This window comes from Aptenodytes patagonicus, chromosome 8, assembly GCF_965638725.1.
Source record: "Aptenodytes patagonicus chromosome 8, bAptPat1.pri.cur, whole genome shotgun sequence".
In the NCBI taxonomy this organism is placed as follows: Eukaryota; Metazoa; Chordata; class Aves; order Sphenisciformes; family Spheniscidae; genus Aptenodytes; species Aptenodytes patagonicus.
Genome location: NC_134956.1, coordinates 861,673 through 879,943, shown reverse-complemented (window position 1 = coordinate 879,943; position 18,271 = coordinate 861,673). Strand labels below are relative to the sequence as shown.

Genomic DNA, 18,271 nt, shown 5'->3' with positions numbered 1-18,271 from the left:
AAAAGCAAAGTCTTGCACCTGGGCAGGAATAACCCCTGGCTACTCTGCAGGCTGGAGTTGTGCCAAAAAGGACCTAAGGCTTTTGGAAGACAGCAAACTGAACATGAGCCAGCAGGGTGCCCTGGCAGCAGAGGTGGCCAGCTGCACCCTGGGCTGTGTAGCAGGAGCATAGCCAGCAGACTGAGGGATCTTGCTCCTCAGTGCTCGTTAGATCACCTCTAGAGCACTGCATTCAGTTTTGGGCTCAAGCCAGATGTCAAAAAAGTTGAGCTAGTTCTGCAGAAGGCCATCAAGATGGTTAAGGAGTTGGGGCATTTGCTCTATGAGAAGAGGCTGAGGGAATGGGGCTTATTCAGCCTGGTAAAGACGAGGCTTTGGAGATACCTAACAGCAGCCTTCCAATACCTACAAAAAGGTTATCAAGCACATGGAGCCAGGGCTCTTCACAGTGGTGCATCGTGGAAGAACAAGAGAGAACAGACATAGCCTGAAACAAGATGGGTTCAGACTGTATGCAAGGCAAAACATTTTTACCATTGGGACTGTCAAACCATGGAGCAGGCTGCCCAGACAGGTTGTGCAGTCTCCAACCGTAGAGATTTTCAAGACTAGTCTAGGCAAAGCCCTGAGCAACCTGTTCTGACCTCAAGCTGACCATGCTTTAGCAGGAGGTTGGACTAAATGACTTCCTGAGGTCCCTTCTGACCTGCATCATCCTATGATGACCCTTAGCATAAAAAAAAAACCCAAAACAACCAACAGACACCTACTTTAAGCATATCTTAAGAGTACCACCTTTGTTATCTGAGCAGCAGCAAATTACCTAAGCACCTACTTAGCATATTAGTCTCCCTCTGGCAGACACCCTCTGAAGTCAACAAACAGAGAAAGACAGGAATTTCCTAGAGCAATTCAGAGAAGGAGCCTAACCTGCATATTTTGGATTGCTTTCTGGAAGCATCTCTCTTTGCTTCTCTACTGAGACGAAACAACCAAGGAGATTAGCTAACTAATTTTGCCAGGTAGAAACAGATGTGGAGTATTGGATGGTGGGCATATCAAAAGTTTGCCAAAGACAGGCCAAGGAATTCATCCTTCCAAAACCATCCTAACAGGAAGATGATCCATCGCAAAATCTCATAAAGTTTCCCTGCATACTCTTCTTTTTCAAAAAGGGAGATTGCATTAAGACTTGTTTCTAAGGTTACCTTCTGAATAAAGAGTCAGCACTTCTTCAGTGGTATGTGCTCCCAAATAGGTACTAATTCATTCCAGAGATAAGAAACTGCCCTCCTAATATCATTCTGATGATACACATTGATCTTGAAGATCCATACTGTAACAAGCTTTCCCAGAATAAGAACCAAATTGTCTTTGTCTTAAAGATAAATCCCAAAGCACACAAATAAAAAGTAGTATAATGCTAGTTTCCAAACAAGGTCTAGCGGTCAAATTATATTTAACTCCTTTCTTGTTTCAACTTCTGATTCAGGCGGTCATTTCAGTGAACTCTGTTCTCAGTCAGGTAACAGGACGCAAGCACAGATCTACACATTTATTAGATGCATTATCTGTTTACACAGGGGCATTTAGACAGACAAGATCCTGACTCAGAACAGCTTGCAGTGTCAGTTTTTGATTCTTTTTCCCCTTTTGCAGCAATAGAAATTCAAATCTCTTCATTTAAATTTGTCCATGGAACTTTAACAGTTTTGCTGAGCTGATGGTCATCGCTGGTGTCTTCTGAAAGGCATGGCTTTTTATCCAGCATGTAAAGATGTTGTCCTGACTGTTAGGTTCATTTCCTTCTAGATGTGAAATACAGATTCTTCGTTCAGGTTTCCATTTCCCTTCCTTTTTCCCATTTCTACTCAGCTGTTCCTAGATGAACGCACCACCCGCATGTCCCTCTTTAAAACAGAGGTACAGGTTCCTCAGTTTTGCTTTTTTTCACCTCGCTATGTTGACATCTGGGCAGATACACCAATTTTCTATCAGCGAAGACTGGCAGTTTCTTTTCTAAGTTACACTTTTTAATTGGTGAACTAGTAAAGCTTCTCTTGTAGGAAGAGTAACCATTTTGCTACATCCTAATAGAAGATTGAGAAAGAATGCAGAAAATAAATTGTACATTATTAACTGTCATAGGTCTCACTGAAAAGCAACAGATCAGGCCATTGGGAACTGAACCTGTTAGCTTTGATGCTCAAGACCATACTGTCTTAGATAAAGAAAGATTAAAATCTTTACGCAATGAGAAGAAGTTTTCTAAATCCAGAGTTGAATGAGGTGTGGAATCAGAGCCCTTGGTTCCTGAGTATGGGGAATACTCAACAGTAACTCTAAACAGATGCAACAAAGCCAAGTTTTTAAGTATAGCCCAGGGATGACATCCTGGGCAACAACTTCACCCCCCACCTTCCAGTTTTCATGACAGCTTGCACTTGTTGTAACTGTTCTGCAACTACTTCTTGCTGTCAAGCTTGTGGCTAATATAAACGCCTCTTTCAGTTTTTTAAGCATTTGTAAAATTTACGAGAAATATTGCTTTCTGCATGTCTAGAATTAGCAGATGAGGTCTCTACAGAGAGCGCTGTAATGACATCATTGACATACTAGTATGTCCAATGAAATTAAACCAAATTACTGAGCTACTGAAACAAGTTATAATTTCAAATCATGTGCACTGTTGAAACTGAAGCTAAAAAAAAAAACAAACCAGTAAGTTGTTCCATGACCGGTAACTAACGAAGACTGGTTTCCTGCAGCCTTGTCTCCTTGGGCTTTAGCCCTTCTTCTCTCTCTCCCTTTGGCATCATTATCAGCCAGGAGACAGAAACACTGCGGTTAGTTTGGGACTATGTACTTAACAACTGGCCAGCAAGCTGCTGTGAAATTAAACAAATCATGTTGTGCTAGCCTTTTCCCTCAGTAAGGGCACTAGTTTGGGTCTTTTTCACTGATAACAATGTATCAGTTTTCACCGAGCCTGTAACAGCCAAATGGGAACCGCTTTCAAATCTGATTAACATTGGCCAACAGATTAAATAAATACAGGGAGGACTGCCTAAGATAGCCCAGTGATGCTCTAAGGAAACAAGTTTCATTTCCTTAGGATGCCAGCTACAAAGCCCAATTGGTGTTTCCACTGAAAATGTAAATCTAGAAGCAAAGATGATAAATATCTAATTTTCATTCTAGTCAAGTAATTCAGTATATATTTAGAAGGCTTTTCAGAAGGTCTAGGTGCCTGAAATCATATTCTGAACTGGCTGTAAAAGAAGTTTACTCAGCCTAAACCACAGAAAAGTATTCCAAACATCAGAAAGTTTATCAATCACTAAGAGAGAAGTCCTACATTTTAACCTTTTTAGTCAAAAATGAAAATACAGGCACACTCTTGCAGTCTTTCATATGTCCATCTCAAGTTTTACAAGGAAGTAGCAAACACGCATGCATATTTTGTTTTGCCACTACAATGTGCTGACACTTACCTTTCTAAACACAGGAGCGGCAGCGAAATAGGGGATGAGCATAACATCAAATTGTCACAGCTGTTCACTAAGCAATGCACGTGCAAGCCTTAAAAACTCTGCTGAAAATCTTGAATCTGTTTTTAAATTCTACCTTCAGCAAAATAAGTTACAATTTTTCAATGCTTAATAAACTTTTGGAACAGAAGGGGAAAAAAAACCATCTATTTTTGTTGTAGATATAACAAAACAGTCTTACAGAATTTACAAAAAGAAAATTGATTTGCTGCATGGTACACCTTAGGAGAAAGGGAAAAAGATATGTCTATTGTGGCAGAGAGAAAGAAAGGTCACTATTATCCCATTCTCTGATGTGTCCAGTTTCCCTTTTATAGCTGTCTACTTGGCAGATGCACAAAGCAAGTGTGATGAAGCAGCAGAACAGACATACTGTAAACTAAGAGCACCAGACACAAGTTACCTGTCTCAAAAAAAAAAAAAAAAAATCTACTGAAGGCCACATTAGCTTTCTTGTGCAACCTATTCTCTAGCATATTTACACTTCAAGAAGTACAGAAAACTGACTATTACACACAAACTCAGATCAGCAGAAAATAAAACAATATGGTAGGAAGATATCCAGCTAATTATTTTTGACAGTTGAGGAACATGACTAAACAAAAAATTCTCTTCTTAAAAAAAGAAGAGAGTAAGAAGCTACATTCTCAAAGCCAAACCACACTGAAAATATATGGCTCATGTAGCTGAAGGGCACTGAGGGGGATCACAAAGGCTAAGTTTAGCCTTATAAGGCAAATCGCCCCAGGTATCCTCTGCAGTGAACAGAGAGGGACTGGGACACCAGAGGGTGACCGAGAACAAGAACCTTGCATAGCTGCTGTGAATTAACCTATTACACTGCTCTGATTAACTGTTACAATTGATTTTAGCTTAATTGCTCGTAGTTATATTAAATTTGTACCTTAAGTGAAGCTAGTGGATGTTCTGGACCAAGTAAACTCCAATGAAAGGAAGCCAAATCTTCATCAGGTAGAATATGATTACCTAGAACATAATGCAGAACTATTTATGTATACCATAAAATGTTACATGCTGCTTCTACATGCAGTAAAACAAATTTGCGATCAGCCCTCAATTCCCGATCAGTAGGATTAACAAAGAGAGATTAAACTTGCAGATATCTTTTTGTTACTCCAGAAAAACCTAATTTGCATGCTGCCACTGCAGCAAGATACACTTCCCTCTGTTCCGAGGAGCACTCTTCCATGAAACCCAGCTCACTTACAAAGAAACAGAGCCAGTCACAACACATGGTGTCAACCTCAACCTGGCATGTCCTATTAGGGGATCCTCAACAGGATTTAGTAATGCAGGTGCAACAGTGTAAGAACACACCCTGTTGCTCTCCGACACAAGCTGGTAAGCCCTTCCTGCATCCCAGCACATGCCGTTATTGATCCACATCGGAGCTGCCTCTGGAATCTGCGCTCTGCTCCATCATGCAGCGTGGGTCAAGCAGCAAGCCACCAGGCAGATTTATCTAACCCTCAGGAACGCGGGCAGCTCCGATGACACTTAGCAGGTTCCTGAAGTTTCTTTTGCTGACCTGACCAGGTCAGACAGGAGCCTGGGCTGGCAGCATCAAAGTAATTGGGAAATTATGGTTATAATTGGTAACAACCAATTATTGGTTGTTTCAACGAACAGAGATAGTTCCTATATTTACCAAGCTGTTCATACCAAATGGAAGATCACTTAAATTATTTGGGTTGTGGTTTTTTTTTTTCCCAAAGCACATCACACTCAAAACAACCTAGAAAATTCTTACTAGGAAATATTTCAAACATTTGAATTAATCAAAGACTAATTAATCAACCACTGACAGAGTTCAGTGTCTGTGGATCCAAACTTTACGAAGAGCTAAACAGAATGTATTACTACACTTCTGGTAGAAAACTGAAGGATATTTTCAATATCTGGTTCTATAGAGCAGCAGCTTAGCAGTGAATGCATAGTTCTCATTGCTGTTAATATATTTAAAGCTTTTTTTTTTTTTTTGACATCTTGAACTCCCACCTACTCATAAAGAATATGACAACAGTCTTTGAATATGACAATTGTTTACTTTCTTAATATTTTGCTTGTAAAATAATTTAGTTTGCTTTTAATGCTCTTTAACATGTGAAAACCAAGAAAGATGTCCATTGCCTGGCGACTAGTAGATGCCCTCTTAGAGAGGGAAGTCTCCGTGTCCAATCAATACTTCACCTACCGCCGAGATCTCCAGCAAGGAGACATTATAATCTTTATTCATTAGGAGCTAAACTTTAAACTCACATCAGAAAGATTCAACAAGTTTGTATGTAACAGCCACATTCTGACTAATCTAATCAAGGTAGGATTAGACAGCCTTTATAACGCAGGTCTTAAAGAAAAAAATATCAATTACAGCCAGGCCACTAGACAGTTTTGTGATAACTAACAATAACTCCTGCAGATGCTAAGATTACCTTTTAAAATAGTCAGAGCTTCTCTCCCTTCCACCAAAACCTCAATCTTGTTTGGTCTCCATCTGTCATTTCAGTTAATGTCATCCCCTTGAACACACACATAAGACAGTCTGACCATTTGATCAATTCTCACCGCATACTGAATTGTAGAATTTAGGATGTTGAAGTGCAGCAGTGTCTTCTGTGGTTCAAATAAGAAGTGATGCCTGTACTTACCTTACGTAGTTCTAAAATTTTACTGAGAAACAGGAGACTACATAACTAAACACATGTTACAAAGTACTGTCACAGTGGGAAAGAGATCAACGTTACATAAGCAACCTCTATTTCTTGACCTGGCTGAACAACCTCAACATATATTGATTTTTCCCATTTTAATGGCTTACTATAGTGTACGCCTTAGGTTTTTTTCAAGCAATTAGATACTAATTGAAGCCACTGCCCTTTCTAAAGAGTTTACCGAATTACAGCCCTATACCTCACACTGTGTTTGTTTTTCTACTGCTGGAGCTTGGGATTTTTTTTTTTTTTTTTAAAGTCATTCTGAAGTATTTGAGTCAAAATTTACAAAGAACCCAAATCAACTCCCTGTTTACATCAACAGCAATTAGGACAGAACTTTTTAACAGCACACTCTCGGAGGACACAGTATCTTGGCCACATTTTAACTATCCATGACAAGGATACTCCTTATATCAAAAAGCTAGAACTACAAAACCCTTCTGCAGGAAAAGGTGTAAGAAGGAAAAAGCTATAAAACAAACCAACCAGCCACAGCGTATACATAACTTTCTCAGAAAGTAATCTTTAAAAATTTGCCTAGTTGGTACAGTCAGAAAAATATTTTGCTGGAATACTTCAATAGAGACTTTATCCCTGAACATAACTCAATCCTAAATAATTTGCCATTAAGAATGTTTTTTTAATTGACCAGTTAGGTGGTGTTCCTCAGGCTCCGCCAACTGCTGAACGTTTGGCTGAATCATTCAAGATTTTCTTCTTTTCAGCATCCCCAAATTGACCCTTGAAGTTAATGACAAGAAAGTATCTGAAAACAAGGAAGTTTGAGTTTTCCGTATACAGGGAATCAGATTTGCAGACCTAAAGCTGAATGCTGATACAGCTATTGTGATAGTTTTGGTCTTTGGTAATTGTAAACATTAAACCAGCAGCTTAACTGCAATTATTTCAGCACACATTAATTTATTCCTAAACAAAGTACTAGCATGGGGAGTTACGCTGATGTACCCAGAACAGAAGAGCAATGTAACAGATTCATATGCCTTCCCATGTAATCAAGCACTCACTTATTCTTTCCCATCGTGATTTTCTTCATCCTACTTATCAGGTTCAAGAGACCCAAAGAGGCCACAGGAGCAAGGGCAGAATAACCTGTGAAGCCAGACCAGCCCTCAGATATTAAATAAAAATATAAAAATTTAGATCTGAATGAGCTACCCTGCTTTAAACATATGCCACACTACACACAATTATGTGCCTATACGCATTCAGTATTTTATTAAAAAACCTGAAGTTACTATATTCCTAAGGCTGCAAAAGTTAAAAAGTGTTGCCAGTACTTTTAGTCAAACAGTATCTGTTTGTTGTAAGCTTATAGAATCATTATTTATATCACCAAATACCTAGGTTTTGTAATATTCACTAATTAAAAAAAAAAAACAAACCCACCCTCATCTCAGGAAGACCTCTGAAGTATCTTTTGTTCTAACCCTGACTTCCATAAACTTTACTCTATTCTGCTTACTCTTACTAAATACACACACAGAAGAAATGCAAAAGAATACACAAAACTAAACTTGTAACTGAACTAGGTTTTTTTACCTTGGTACCAATTTGGGGGGGGGGGAGGAGGGGGAGCTACAAAATATCTCTCCAGTAATCATGTGAAATGACCACAAGTTTTTCCTCCTAAGAGCAAGCTGAAAAATATTTTGTCGTGTAAGATATCGAGAGAAAAATATTCAAGAGTTTCTTGCATAAAATTGCAAAACCTTCAGAAAATTTACCAGAATATTTTTCACCTACCATTTAATATAACCAAGCAACGCCTCAACTGGCCATGCAGCTGTAATTCTGTGACAAGTTAAAACGATGTCATTCACATGTACTTCACGTTAATTCCATAAAGCATATCTGCAACTGTGAAACTGCTTTTCAAGCAGTAATTCTTACTCACTGAATTGGCATGCAACAACTTATTTATAGACTCCAAAACAAAGCCTAGCAATAGTAGTCTGTCGTGCAATTTATACAGTTTTTGTTCTAAATTGCAGCTTAGCCAACCGTCTGCCATTCCTCCATACAGCCATGCAGGCAGGTAACCATTCAGGATATGAAAAACCATACACTAACAAAAAGCAACTTCAACTAGTCAAATCCTTGTGGCTTTCTACTGTAAGATGCATTGGTTCTTTCCTTCTTAACATGGAAGGTACCTGCCTGGACTAGAAACAGTTTAATATTAGAGACTACTAAAACATTAGTATGCTAAAGCAATAATACATAGCCTCTCTCATTCACAGCTTTCAAATGAGAAATTGTATTCTTCTATCATGTACCCATACTAAAACACAAAGTCAGTGAGAAAACAAAAAGAAAATCCAGTTTTCTTAATTTGTTTGCTCAGTACGAGATCAAGAACATGGCTCCTCCGTGCTTATTTACCCAAAAAGAAGTTAGAATGCTGTTCTAAATAGGTCTTACTCATTGGAGTCAACTTTATTTGCAATTAATTCACTCTTCCATCTGAGAGAGTGTGACGACTATTCTCTACCACTGCTGTGGAAATAGAGTGTGTTATAATTGTCCCATTTAAGCAGAGATGTGAAACTGAAGTGCTTCCTACCTATGCTCCTTAAAGATACTACACCGTTTAGCACTACAAGCAAGAGTGCTAAGAAACTATCCAAACAAAACTAATATAACGGTAAGATGCTGGTCGCCAGTGCTTTCAGAAATGTGGAGTTTCACTCAATTATATAGTATCATGTATTTCTGGTGCAGCTGATGTCCTGTCATATTTGTCCAATACTCATTTCTGAGGGAAAAAAAGCCCCTGCAATTAAAACATCTTCACTCCATATACGTTATTTTTAGGTAGAATACAAAACAGGACAGAAGTATGCTTTCCCAGTCTGGAAAGCGTATTATTAAAAGTAGACCTCATATACTATGTAAGACCAAAACTAGTAGAACCACAACAATCCCGATTCCTCCCCACCCACTGAGAACATTTTGGCTAGGCAGAGCTTTGCCGAATTCTTACTTTCTACTCTTGTTTCTAGACTGCCACAATTTGCATCGCTCACAGGTCTCTACAAATTCAGCATGTCTGGCTTCATAAAAATGCATCCGGCCCACCTCAAGTATAGTAGGAATGTCTGCAACAAAGGGATGTCTTTCCCAAGGTGCTTTGTCAAATTATACACACATATTTTAAAACAGTTAATAGAAACTGAAATCGTAAGTCTGACTAGCAGCATCGAGTTCTTTTATTACTTCACTTACCTAAAAGAGCAGCAAAAATAGGAAAGCGATTTGGATTCAGGTCCAGTTGCTTGGCAACTTCATGCATTAGGTATTGGCTTGTCGTGAGACTTTTCCCATTACGGCTCAGTTTTAGGGCATGGGCACTGAAATAGTAAGGGATGTTGCACAATGCATAATCGGAGTCATATGCAACCAAACCATGGAAACCTTTTTCTCTGCAGAAAGCAATTACTTCTTGATGATGATCCTCAATGCTCTGTGCAACCTATAGTGGAAGACAGAGTAATTAGCTACAGTGTTAAATTGCAGTACTGACTTAGCACACATATTGCGATATATTGGGTCTTTCTGGAACTATATATGTGCATTTGAAACACTTGCAGTATATTTAAAGTAATTAAAAAAATCCAATGACACAGCACATACGGACAGGATGTAAGGAGCACTCGGAAACACAATACGAAGTTCTGGAAGCCTACACACTGAAGTGGCATTATGTATTACTGAACTCATCTGAAGTAACTGTTTATTAACAGAAACACTCAAACTCTAAACATATTACTACACCAATGTCTGTATTAACTCATGGGAAAAACCTTAAGGCTGTGGATACTTAAGCAGTTCAGCAAGCCAAGATGCCCCCTTAAAAAGCAATCACATGATCCCTTTTAAAGTTTTGCAGCCCTGTTTGAAAAGAAACAAACACGACCCTAGATGAACAGAGGTAAATTTCTTGACCTTTCAAATATCCACCTTGCCATTTTAAGCCAAATTTTTTCCTCTTTCCACTTTCAGCCTATTCATTTAGGCACAGCTGTCTCTGATGGTGCAAACTGCTTCAAGTTTATAGCCCAAACTTCACCTCAACTCACGTTGCCTAGCAAAGCGCATATTTTAGGCTATGGCAATCAGATGACTAGAACAGACATGTTGTGCAGGGGAGACATGGGCCAATTTCTAACGTTGGAAATATAAAAGCAACCCTTTCTTATCAAGAAGATTATACTAAAACAAAAAACCCCACGATGACAGGTTAGTACCTACAGCCCTGCATCTCTACACGCTGTCAGGAACTGTTACAACTACAGTTTGCATACAAGCACGCAAAAATAAAGCAAGCCGAGTGCTTTTGATGCCTAACGCTTTTACCATCTACATACATACTAAACATTCAGTGATTCAGAAAACCCCACAGAAGCTGGGTGTTGGTATAACCTACCCTCACCAAGCATTCAATTTTAATAACAATGTAGATAGCAAGCTATCCCAAAATAGACTAGTACAAAACTATTAGCTTCAGTCTCCACAGTACGCATGAATAACTACAGCGTTAGTGCCAGTGATGCTATTTATTTCCTCTGCAGCCGAAGCCCTGCAGAACATGAGCGAGGGTCCTACACCTCTACAGCCTGCTCCAACGGTCCCGCAGTCATCTGCCTCTCAGCAAAGAGTTTTTGTCCAACAGCAAGTTTACAGTGACCCTTCCTTTTCTACTCACGCCTTACACTTTCTGAACCTGACACTGAATTACGGTCTTCTGGTGAGGTATGTAAAATTTTGCTTTTCCCACGTAGCTTCACGAGATGTTCCCTTTCAAGCAAAATCCTGAGCAGCTGAACAGCCAGCACCTCACTCTCCGAGATATTCCTACGATCAATAACCAGCTCACCAAGCTCTCTCTACTCCTAATGCTACCACCTTATAGTCTTAAGAAAATGTTACTTCTTCAGAAATGTGCTTGATGGACTGTATCAGAGTGTTTTTGAAATTTACTTTTGTTTGTGAGAAAAACAAGTGTATTTATTTTTCTAATAATTTTACTGTCACCTAGCATAATGTGTGTCTGCTGTACACAGAATTGGAAGAGACTGTAAACATCTTTGGAAAAATTTAAAGATATCAGATTTGTACAGTTACTAACTCAAGAGGGGCAATTTAGGCTTTGCCATCCTCCCCTCCCCCCCCAGTCTTTACATGTTTTAAACTAGGAAAATCCCCCAGATGTTTTTTTATTAAGGGTAGATAGATTGTAATTATGTACATATATCTAAAATTAACATCTTTGCATGCATGACAACCACATATCATCTATAAAAAACAAAGTAAGAACTCTCTTTGCAGCACTAGGTGTGACATGGGTGCGCAGATAATACAAGGGGAAACTCGGTGAGTGGTCCGCTCTGATCTCCTACAAACTATTTCTTCTACCTCCACAGCCTCCAGTTCCCTCCCTCTGCATTTTATAGAGCTATCTGACACAGCAAGCTACGAGCACGAAACTGCAGTATGTTTAGGTAATACTAGAATCCATGTTCAAATAATTGAACTGTCACAGAGAAAAGAGCTGTATTTACCAAGGTACAGTTAACCCACAACATAAAACTCCAACAAGATGAGAGTCAGAGAAATAGCTTACAGCTCTCACAAAAGGAGAGAGTCCGAAGATGCACCTATATCCAGGCAACACGCACACTTCAAAATCAACCCAGGGAGGGGGGACGTGGGGGAGATCACAGCCAGGAGTTTGGAATCATTTTCAAGCCTAAACCTTGTATAAACATCAATGATGCTGGATCAGAAAGAGAGAATCCTGTCTGAGTAAACAAGCACATGCACGTTTAGATACTGAGAACAAAACAAAGTCTCACCAAAGTGTTAAGGTCTCCACTGCTTAAACATTTAAATTTTAGTAAACCTGCTTTGCATAAAAGTTTCTTTTAAGAATTATTCCCCCCTCCCCCAAACAGAAAAATACCAGGTCACAATTAAGCTAAGAACCCGTAGGATATTTGTTATAACTTGGAGGAACCTGTTATTTTTACATCCTGCTGAAACCATCTGCAAGTGATTTATAATTGTTCTGGATGGAAGACATTACTCTTTTTCTCCCCTCTAATTACCAAAATAGATTAAATTCATAGCCAGTTCCTAGCTCTGCACAGAAGCCTTCTACTCAAGACTCAAATGTTTCCTGAAAACATGAAAATCAGTTTCATATTTAAAGTTAATCACTATTCTCGAAGCCAACTTCTCAAAACAAGGTGAGAAAACAGTAGAATTTGGCAACTGTCTTATGCGTATGTAAATAAAAAAAAATCACCCATACATGCAAACAAAAATCCCACCTTCAAGATGCATTTGCTCTTTGCCCACCAGGAGGGTTGCTAGAAAGTGAGCATGAGGCAGAATATGAATAAAACTGGAGTAAGGATTAGAGAAAGAAAGATATATGTAATAAAGCAGATTTAGAAAGATAATAAATTGTGTAAGAGAAGAAGAAAAGCAGAAAGGGAATGTGATTTAAGTTCAGCAGCATCTTTAACGTGTATTACGCATGTTACCACTATAACCATGAAATATACTTCCTAACCTGAAAATGAATCAGTTAAAAACAGACCTACCCAGTTTCTCAACAGCTGTACAAATGAAGCATCAAATGGGAACTGCTGATATCCTTCCCATCCCCAAGACAGCTGACCAGTTCAGAGAACCAGCGCAGTTCGGACGCACACAGTGGTGGCTCAGTGATACCAACGTTCCTAACAGCGACAAACTTCCCCCCCACCACACACCCCCCAGTATTTGGTAACGAGCACTTGCTAACTCCCAGTGCTAACCTAAAGCAGACAAATATCCGCCCCTCAAATCTTCCCCATCAAAACTGTGGGTTTTTTGTGTGTGTTTGGTTTGGTTTTTTTTTTAAATGATAGAAAAGGGACTCAGTATGACGTGTCCTCTCACTCCTAAAACTGTTTCCAGAGATTAAGAATAAAGCCTATTACTGAGAAACCGTAAAGGAGCTAATGCTGCAGCTAAGCTTGAAAGTAAACAAAGTGCTACAGGTGACACCGTTGTCAAATGTGGCAACTTTATTCAGATGTAATGTACTTCAACAGACACGAACCATGTCTGAGAGAATGAATTTAAACTACTAACAGTGAGTTCAACATGCCAGAAGACTATTACAAATACCAAATTCCTATCGATATCAAAACAGGTGGCTTCCTATTGTGTACTATGCATTTCAATATTGCATTAAACAAAGTATCAGGCTTAACACATTAAAAGAAAAAAATTTTCTTAATTTACTCCATTCATTGTTTTTACTAATGATCTCTAAGTCTCAATAAACAAATTAAGGAAGATTTATAATGCACCCGCAACCAGATCAAGGTAAATACCTTCACTGCATGGTCCCTAAAACTTTTTGCTTGAAGAATAAAAGTATTTCCTAGCTACAGGGGGAAAAAAAAAAAGTTCAAACGAGAGGATGTTTTTGCTATCATTCAAATTCCCACCATCATTCATATCCAAAACACGTACACGATTTTGCTTCTACGCTGACCAGGAAAACACATTACTACAGCAGACACGGCCATAACCTCTTCACTTTAACCAAGCGCCAAGCCCAAGACATCGCATTCAGCAGAGCTCGACGTGCCCTGCAAGAACGAGCTTCGCCTCCGCTTCCACACGCGCTTCATCCGGCACGGTGGCCGGGGCCACCGCAGGGTGGGACTACCACCGCCAACCGGGCTGGACACCCGCCGCCTGCCCAGGGCAGGGTGGCTTCACACCAGCCCGGCGAGCAGGGAGCTGAAGGGAACGCGCTCCTCCAAGGACGGGTCTGGCCGAGCAAGCAGGGCACTAAGAGGGAGCAACAGCAACTCTTTCCCCGTTGGCAGAACTAGGACAAACTTCACCCAAAGTCACCTTTTAGGTGAGCTCCTTCGAGAGAGTCATCTTTACCCCAGGGCTGCAACCCGGCCAGAATTTTTCTAACCTGCCGAAAGGGCAGCACCGAAAGCCAGATAATGTTAAGCTGCTGCTAGTGATCAAGGATGCAACTCTAAAGGTTGCATAATATTTTTCTACACCCAAAAGTAATTTACGATAATAAAGCCTACAAGTATGCACTTCACTCCCGCTGCTCTTCCTTCCCTAGCGGGAAAGCCAGCAAGCAACTCTTAAAACTGCAGCTTCATCCCAGGGCTTGTTTTCCTAGCATCTTGTCTTTCAATATACACAATTGCTCGGCTTAACAGAAACGATCGTAGATCACGAATGCCGTACAGAGAGATGTGACACGTTTATACTCTGCAACCTTTGAAATCGCGGTCTCGGTGTCAGCGTGAGATCACCACGGACCCCAGCTCCTGCCTGAAGTGCTGCTTACGTTATCAGAAAACAGAGGCTCCCCTTTAAAGTAAGTTCAAACGAAGAACTGTCAGATCGGTGCTCCTGACCCCACAAACTAGAAGCGTTTGCTGTTACGGAGTAAGGAATGAATTATTCTACACCTGATCAAAAGCCCATTAATACATTTGGGCGATGCTGAAGCAAACCCCTCACCTCCATAAACACAAAACTCGAACCTCTGTGTTTTGGAGCAAGCGATTTCACCTTCAGCACAAGTTTGAACACCTCACCTCAGTGGGGAACTTGTTGCAGAGCCACCGTGCGTGAGAACTAAACTGAATTTTTTTTCTCCCCCCCCCCCCTTTGTCTTAATAATTAATTAGATTACGATGCTTTCGGCCAGCCGCTCTCACCTGCCGTACCAAAGTCCCAGCCTCACCACCCTCCCCAGCAGAGGGTGGGGGGGCGGCCCTGGGCAAGAAGGGACATTTTGAGTCAACGGAGCGGCGGCCCCGAAAGAACATGGAGGCAAAAACCTCCCTGCTGCTGGGCCTGGCTTCACAGCCAGGGGAATCCGGGAGGCCCTGGGCGCTGCCGGTCGCCCCGCCGCCCCGCGCAGGCTGGAGGCCTGCGCGGGGCGGCGGGGCGACCGGCAGCGCCGTATAAATAGCAAAATCCCCCGGGGATTGAGGCCGCCGAAACTTGGGCCGCCCCCGCGGGCCTCGACGACATTTTGAGGCGCTGAGGGGAGAGGCAGGGTGCTCCCCGCTCCTCCCTCCCCTGCCGGGCTGGGCACTGGCAAGGCCCAGGGCAGCCCCCGCTGCCATCTTGGAGCGGCGGCGCCGTTAGAGGGGAGCGGCGGGGGCGCAAGAGAGCAGCGGGGAGGGGGCGCTGGTGTCCCCGGGGGGGGGGGGGGGGGGGGGGGGTTGGGGCGCCGCGGGTCGGGCGGGAGGGCCCGTCTCCTCCTCACCTTGATGTGGAAGCGGATGAGGGCCAGGCGGATGCAGTGCGCCATGCAGACGGGCGGTAGGAACCAGACCTTGGGCGGCGGGGTGCCCTTGTTCTGGACGTGGCTGACGATCTGCTGCGCCGTCTGGCGCTCGTTGCCCTGGCGCTTCACCCACTCGTGGAGCCGGGCCTTCTCCAGGGCGCCGTTGAAGAAGACGAAGAGCTCGATGTTGCCGTTGAAGCAGGCCTTGGCCAGGGCCGCCAGGTAGCCCAGCATGTGGTTCCACTGCCCGCCGCTCACCCAGTCCGTGTAGAAGCCGCCGTAGAGCCGGTGCAGGCAGTTGTCGGCGTCGATGAGGAGGCGCAGCGGGGTCTGGGGGGGCCGCTGGCGGCCCCCACCCACGAGGCTGCCCCGCGCCAGCTTCTGCAGCTCGACGGGCACCACGGCGCTGGGGCAGTGCTTCTCGATGTAGTCCTGGAAACCCTGCACTCCCATGGTGAGGACCGGGCGGCGGCGGCGGCGGGCGGGCGAGCGGGGGCCCGGCGGCGGCGGCGGCGGCAGCGGGGTCTGGGCTCGGGCCGGGCGGCGCGGCGGCGGCTGTAGTTGCGGGTGGGCGGTGGGAGCGGTGGAGCCGGGTGGGAGCGCTGGCTGCCGTCGGTGGCCGTTCAGGGGGGAGTTGTATGGATTAGTGGGGGGCTCATGGCTGCTGCGGCCGCCATGTGCTGCTCTCACAGAGCCATGGCTCGGGGATCCGGGCTGCTGCCGCTGCGGCTCCGACTGCCGGGGGGAGGGGGAGCGGCACAGCGCGCAGGAAGCCAACCCGCCGCCGCCGCCGCCTGCGGCAGGGAGAGCGGAACAGGCGGGACTTGGCGGCGGCCGCCGCTGCCACTCACAGGCGGCGCGGGGCGCGCACGCGGGCGCCGGAGGGGGGCGGGCGGGGGGAGCGCGCCCCGAGCGCCGCGCCGCCGGCCCGGTGCCCGCCGCCCTCACGGCCCCCCGCGCTGCCCTGCCCTGCCCTGCGGCACTGGGGCGGCGGGGCCCGCGCAGCCCGCCCGCCGCGGCGGTTGCATAACCCAAGCATGCGCGGGAGCGCGGGCGGAAGCGGGTGGCGGGGAAGGGGAGGGGGCTCGGGGGGAGGCGGGGGAGTGGCGGAGGTAGGCGAGCAGCCGCGCGGGGGTGGGGGCCCGCGCGGGTCAGGCCGGGGCAGAGCGAGTCCGGCCCGGCCGTGGCGCTGCGCGGCCGCCGCCCCTCGCCATCTCGTCGTGTGTTTCCCCCCCCCCTCCAGCGGCGCCGCTCGGGGGCCGCGGCGGCGGGCCGGGCCGGGCCGGGCCGCGAGTTCCCGGGCGGCGGCGCTCCCCTCGGCCCCGTTGCCGCCGGCGGCCGGGGCGGGGCGGCGCGGCGCGGCCGCCGCCATGGCGAGCCCGAGCCGGGAAGCGGCGCCCCGGGGCACCTGTTGCCCCGCGGCTCGGGGGTCTCGGCCGTGACGGGGCCCCGGCGAGCAGCGGCGGCGCTGCCGTGTACGGCAGAAACGCCCCCGCAGCGGTTCGGCCTGGCCCGGGGTGCTGCCGAGCACCCGGCCCTCCGGCCGCGCCGCCCTCGGCCTCGGGCTGTCCGAGCGGCTCTGCTAACTCCGAGTTCCTTCCCCTCTCGAGAGAAATGGCAGTCGTGGCCGTTATTTACGAGTAATAATTACAGGCTATCCTCGCCTCGCCCGCAACTGCGTATTTACTGCTGCCGGTAGAGCTTGCGGATGATTTTGGTGGCCTTTCCGCCTGGAATAAAGCGGCAGCTTCCACCTCGAGGCCTGCCGTCCGCAGGTTAGCTGAACTCCTGCCGTGACTGGTAAACGAGCGTAAATATAAACTGTTGGGGGAAAAACCCCGTTCTTTCCCCCACAGGCAGTGAGGAATTATCTCTCTTCAGTTTCAGCCGGGTGAAATTTATTTTTTAAAAGGCCAAGATTAGGACTGTGCCCAAACTTCAGGAGTTGCGTGCAGTTTGTCACTGAAATAATCAGGTAGCCTCTGAGTAGTTCTCTGCTATGCAGGTGTCACGAAAATGTCACGCGGCGCATGCTGTATATTCACATTAATATTTTATTAATCGGGAAAAAATGTATTGTTAATGAGATTTCAGTCAGGCTGGATCGGCGCCTACAGTAAATATTCCCACTGGGGAATAGCTGTTTCTTAGGGAGTGGGCTGGTTCGCTCGCAGGCAGTGCAGCGCTGACGCGAGGCTGCTCGGTGGATGTTTGTATCCAAGACCGTCTGCTACAGCATAAGGGTGGTGAAATAAAGAGTACTGAAAAAGCTATGGAAATAGTCAATGAGAAAGGCACGTTTCTTCCTAGAAATCTGTTTTTGTAATAATCTGAGAGTGCGGTTTCCTAAGTAAATAGTCGGATCTCTTTCCAAACTACTTCTCCCTTAGACTTCCTAGATTTTCTTTTAAGAGTAGGCACATGTTATGGTAACATCAAAATAATAAAACACTGTAGAACACTTTGAAAGACACGCAAAACATGGTAGTAGACCAACGGTGCTAATACAAGGACAGAGGATCAAGGAGAAAGACCTTTAGAATTCCAAATATCCCAAAACACACCAAAATTTGGTCCAAAGAACAGGTACTGCCATACATGAAGTGCATAAAAAGCAGGAGATCAGA

The 18,271-nt window shown here is 44.6% G+C and overlaps 1 protein-coding gene across 2 annotated transcripts in view; it reads right to left on the bottom strand.

Annotated features, from left to right (window-relative positions):
• FAM120A (family with sequence similarity 120 member A) overlaps positions 1-16,123 on the bottom strand; it is a 54,951-nt gene extending 38,828 nt beyond the window's left edge. For both annotated transcript variants that reach the window (XM_076345909.1, XM_076345910.1), the window contains exons 1-3: positions 15,624-16,123; positions 9,533-9,779; positions 4,456-4,538 (exon numbers count right to left, since the gene is read on the bottom strand). In XM_076345909.1, coding sequence (XP_076202024.1) covers positions 4,456-4,538; positions 9,533-9,779; positions 15,624-16,097 — 804 coding nt within the window. In that variant the 5' untranslated portion in view covers positions 16,098-16,123. The remainder of the gene's footprint in view (positions 1-4,455; positions 4,539-9,532; positions 9,780-15,623) is intronic.
• Between the last annotated feature and the right edge of the window lie 2,148 nt (positions 16,124-18,271).